General features: G+C 33.9%; 1 protein-coding gene across 1 annotated transcript; it reads left to right on the forward strand.

Moving 5' to 3' along the window:
• The first annotated feature begins 1,106 nt into the window (after positions 1-1,106).
• LOC106711173 (farnesyl pyrophosphate synthase-like) lies at positions 1,107-5,136 on the forward strand. The gene is made up of 6 exons (XM_045681669.1): positions 1,107-1,173; positions 1,525-1,666; positions 2,120-2,260; positions 3,350-3,550; positions 4,222-4,455; positions 4,704-5,136. The coding sequence occupies exons 1-6, from the start codon at positions 1,121-1,123 to the stop codon at positions 5,073-5,075; spliced, it is 1,143 nt and encodes a 380-aa protein (XP_045537625.1). The 5' UTR covers positions 1,107-1,120; the 3' UTR covers positions 5,076-5,136.
• The last annotated feature ends 559 nt before the right edge of the window (positions 5,137-5,695 follow it).

Consider the following 5,695-nt stretch of genomic DNA (forward strand, 5'->3'; position numbering starts at 1 on the left):
TTTTTTTCTTTAGAAACATCAATAAAATTCATGCCTGTAAATTTTTAAGCAATTAAATTAAGTTCTTGCATGTATTTCCAACGCTATTATTCGAGTTCAGTATTAACCCTTATGTAAATAAATATGTTCATTATCAAGAGAATTTAAAGATTTTATTTGCCCTTGAAAGTATATCATTCTGTCCAATAGTTTAGGAGATATCGAAAGAATAAAATTACGCGAAAACGAAAAATGCTACATCGCGTAAACAATGAACAGCACAATTTTGCATTCTGGACTTACGTAGGTCAAACTATAAGACCTACATAAAAATGACGTGTGGAGTAATTACAAATCCTTAATTTATATGGATGTCTCACAATAACCATGTTATTGTGAACAAACGTCGATTAAAATGCACACGAAAAACAGCGTCGTAAGCTTACGGCGCTATTATATTATATTCGATGTGAATCCTTATCCAAATAAATATGTTTGAAGTCTAGAGTATTAAATGCAGATTACATTAGCCTCTCAAACTATATAATCCTGGCCAATAGTTTGGAAGATATCAAATTATAAAAACTACGCCCATCCGAAAAATGCTACTGCGGCCCGCGCCTGCACAGAATTAAAAGCACGCTACGATGTATTATTTAGTTACTTTTCAATTAGTATACCGATTTTTTATTATTATTTCTTTATTTAAAGGATGAGAGGTTATCTGCAGCATTCTAAATTAGTTTTTGAATTGAAGTACATACATATTTAACATATTAAATAGGATAGATATTAAATAGGAAAAGCCTCGTCTTTATATGTCTTATTTCCATCCTCATACGTATTAAGGAAATTTTTAATCAAAATTCAAATTCACTAAAAATCATGAAATAAAAAAAAATAAAAAAAAATTATTTTGTTACTTTTTAGTGCACTTTGTTTGAGATTGTTTTTTTACAGTAACATATATATGTAAACTAATCAATGAAAAACTAATGTAAAGTCATTATTCTTTTGCTAAACGTGACTATGCTAATTATTTCATTAAAGTAATAAATTCGTCGAATACGATTGAGGTCATATAAAACGAACTACGTCTCTGCGTATAGACAACAATTCTTATTTTGGTTACGTTACAATCATGTTGCGAAGATCCTTATACTCGTGCATGTGTACAAGAAATTATGCGAATCAGTAAGTCAATTGTTATAATTTATATTAAATATTTAATAATAATATGTTAAAAATATATTTAAATTATTACAATATTTTTAACGGACTTAAAAAAGAAAGAAATTAACAATTTCACGAGAAGTTAGCTTCTTTGTACAATACTTTGTAAATTTTCAAGATGGCAGAGCAACTCAATACTCTATATTCATATTTTAGTCAAATTCAATACAAATGAGAATTGAGAAAATTGCAAAGTGATCGAGCGTTAAACGTCATTTCACCCAAATGAAAAGAAAATAAACATTCTGAACTGTACATGACATTGTAAATTTGTTCTAGTGGACTAAATATACATCTTTAATAAATTTTCAGAGCAACTTTTCAAAAGAAACAAAGTCCTTTAATGAAAAGGATTGTAAATGAGTTTGATAATTATGTTCCAAAGGTAGTTGATGAAAGTTTAGCGAAAATGACCTATGTAAATATGTCAGAGATGAAAGACAGAATTAAAAAGGTAAGTATTAGATTTATATGTAAATAGATGAGGAGAAAGAGCTAAACATGCAGGCTGGTCATGTTGATACGTAATCTTTGATTACTAAATAACTACTTACAACGGAGGAGAGGGAGAAGAACCATAGACAGAACTACTCTAGTGACCTACTTCTTTATGGTTCCTATGTCAAGGGTAAAAATCATAGACAGAACTAGTTTGAGAACTATTTATCTCTATGGCTTTTTTGGAATTTAACATCAAGAACTCGTTTGACTATACCATTACATTCTGAGGATGAATGCGAGGACATCTCACATTTAAAAATCAGTAAATCGTAAAGGTCACAATGGAACAGGCATACATAGACAAATACAGTATTCTACCTACAAACATATTTAATTACTCCTGGAAATATTACCTTCTTGTGAGTTGGACAAAGTAACATTATTAAAAAATATATAACATTTACAGGCATCAGAATATTACACAATCGGAAGAAATCCAGTGCAAGGTGAATTCATGTTGTCCGCTTATGAGTCAATGAACAAGGACTTGAAGATAACGGATGAATTGGTACATCAGTTGCAAGTGGTTGTTACGACCGTCGAGATGGTTAGTAATACAACATAGTTATAGACCGACAAACTTATATGACCCGGTGGGCATAAGTGATACTTAATTATAGTCTAACAAATTTATCAGTTTGGACGTAGCGAAGGCCTTTGATCGGGTGTGGCCCAAAGGGCTTCTTTCGAAGCTATCCTCCTCCGTGCTTCCCGAGAAACCTTTATTGCCAGCTTTTTGGAAGGTCAGAGCATCATGGGTGTTGTTGACGGTTCATGCTCGAAGCCTAAACCAATTAATACTGGTGACCTATATGGCCGTTTACTTTCGCCCCTCTTCTTTGTTCTGCGTATCAATGACTTGTTACATCCAAGTAACGTTCATTATTATGCAGACGATAAATCGTCATCAAGTAAAGGAACAAACTTGGATATGATTTTTTTATATGATAAGATGGTAAACGAGCAAGCGACCTCCTGATTCGCAGAAATAGCGAAGCGACCGCTGCTCATAATCTGCAATTGCAGATGCGTTTCATCAGATGGGAGGCGACGAAACTTTGCCGAATTCAACCCCAAAAAGACACAAGTTTGAGCTTTTCCGCTAAAAAAGAATTCTTCGTCGCAAACCTCAATTTGAGAACATTCCCCTGGTTGCCTCAGCCAGTATCGGTATTCTCGATTTTAACATATCGAGTGACGAACAATTCCGTTGTCATCTGGAAGGAAGAGCCAAGGCGCAGGTTCGGCCATATATGGAATATGCTGCTTGCATCTCTGATCCTGAGCTCATAAATACCAGCTTCTTCTTTTTGACCGCGTGCAACGACGTGACTCGAATCGTCAACGACCGGGATCTACCCGACTGGCTTGTCTCACTGGCTCTGCGAAGTGATATCTGTTATCTTTACATTTTTATCGCCTGTACCACGAGGTTACCCTGTTCCATACCTGCAGCAGAGTTCCGTCATCGCACAAGTTGACAAAGCGCCAAATGTCATCGTCACTATCTTGATGGCTGGCATTTCCCAACGACGAGGTTTTCGAGTAACTTTTTACTTTGCGCAGCGATGTTGTGGAATCCTCTGTCCCCAGCGGTATTTTAAAACAATAAACTTTTTTTTTGTATCTGTTTTAGCTGCAATCGTATTTCTACTTTTGGGACGACTTAGAAGACGAATCTGAAACCCGTCTAAACAAACCTTGTTGGCATTTGGTAGATAACATCGGTATGATGGCTTTTAATGATGCCTGTATCCTGAGAAGTTTCATCGATGAGGTGCTGAGACAAAATTTTAACTTGGAAATGCGTGACAAAATTATGAATGTTTATCATCAAGTAAGTATGTATATAACACATAAAATGCCGAATTACACCGTGCTTGCCTTAGCGTGGGCACTGTGGGACCCATGAATTAGATTTGAGAGAGTAGAGTTGACTCCAATGTGTTGCATGATCACCAACACTGGTCAGTGTTAGCTATACTCTAAATCTAAAACGTATTAAAGTTTGTAATTTAAACTGGAGACATCTTTTTTATAAAGTTTTAAATGTTTTTAATTGATTTTAAGTGCAAAACAAATTTGTATTCACCTATAAACTTGTTTTCAAATATGTTTTCTAATAATTGTTAGTAGATACAATTGTCCATGGTAAAAGCAATGTGGTCTTAAATATGACAATCGTTTTTTTATTCTGAATGTACCTTCCTAAGTATTAGGCGTGCGCAGAAAGTTTGCCAATGACTCCCCCTCTCTCTGACACCGTCCGCGACCCGAACTCGTTTACTTACTACCGTCAGTTTTCGCATAACTTCATTAGGCCATTGGCAAAACTTCTGCGTACGAGTTAAACCATAACATAGGCACTTTAAATTTGATTTGGCTCGTCGAAAACTAGATTATTCTTGTTCGCGGCATGTCAACTCAAATGCCAGATACCATAATTATGTATTTTTTTTTAATTGATAGTGCATCCTATTTTATTAAATTCGCCCTTTTCTTTTTCAGGTATATTTTAACTCATCTATGGGTCAACATTTTGACGCTGAAGTATCAAGGTCCAAAAACTATGACAATTACACAATGGAAACATATGATATGATTTGTGTATTAAAATCTTCTGCCTATGCAATTAAGTCACCACTTCTGTTAGCATTAGTTCTAAGTAACAAATTAAATAAAGAGTCTATTGATATTGTTGAAAATCTATCCGCCGATATTGGTATATTAATTCAATGTCATGTAAGTATCCATAGATTTACAACTTACAAATGTTATTTAATTCCGTATTGTTTTATTTACTGCTTTTCTATATTAAAAATAATAGCAAGTTATATTAAATAAAAATAGTGGACCACCGGCCGCGGAATGCTATGAATCCAGCACCCAGTGGTCAGGGCAATAATATTATCAATCTTATATTGAACTTGCACTAGACTAAGAAAACAACTAATGAAAATCTACAAACTAATAAAAATATCTGTTTCCAGAACGATGTGATTGACTACTACAACACTAAAGGTAATGTCACCGGAAAAAGTGGATCAGATATTCAGTTGGGCAAATGCTCGTGGGTGGCTGCCGCGGTTCTAAGGAACTGCAACGCTGCTCAGCGGCGCATTTTTAATGAAAACTACGGCAATACGGATCCAGAGAAAGTAAATCGTATTCTTCAATTATACGAAGAGATAAACGTTGAAAAGCTTTACAAGCAAGAAGAACAGAGACGTTTCGACGTTTTTAATAAAAAAATAACCACGTTGCCAAAGAACGCCACACCATCTGCCGAATTCTTTAAGAGTTTCTATAATTTAGTTCAATATTATACCCAAGACGTTTCATCTTTTATGTACGACAAATAATAAATTAAGTTATCAGAACAAACTATCACAGAACCTTAACTAAATGTGAATGTGTTTCCAACTAAGCGGTTTGCTCCACAAATATATATAGATAATATAAGTGTGCTGTCATATATTTACTTCACTCACTACGCGTAGACTCAATAATATGTAAATATTGGATCGATTATTAACAGACATTATTGTGAATTGTAAGTTTTCTCCATTTAAAATTATAATTCATCTCAAAATGGTTAATGTCGGGTCGTTTTTTTTTCTTTTAAAATGTCTAAGTTCTGTACAAATATTCGACTTTTTATTTAAGATATTGAAGATATATTAATAAAAATATAAAAACGTCGTCTTCAAATGCATAAAATATACCTACCCTACTACCGTTGCTGATCACCACTATTCTGTATTAGGACCTCGTCTTTATAACACTATTAACAAGGCTGTCAACATTTACTTCCTGTCGACTAAGAAGTGTAAGAGAAAACTGTTATGAAGTTTTTGCTAAACCTTAATTACGAATAAATCGAAAATTTACTTTGACCTTATGGTAAAAAATTATAAGAGGAACACATACGAAAGATTTATCACAACAACATACAATAACAGCACACACACACACAAACACA

Source organism: Papilio machaon, chromosome 16 (genome assembly GCF_912999745.1).
Source record: "Papilio machaon chromosome 16, ilPapMach1.1, whole genome shotgun sequence".
Taxonomy (NCBI): Eukaryota; Metazoa; Arthropoda; class Insecta; order Lepidoptera; family Papilionidae; genus Papilio; species Papilio machaon.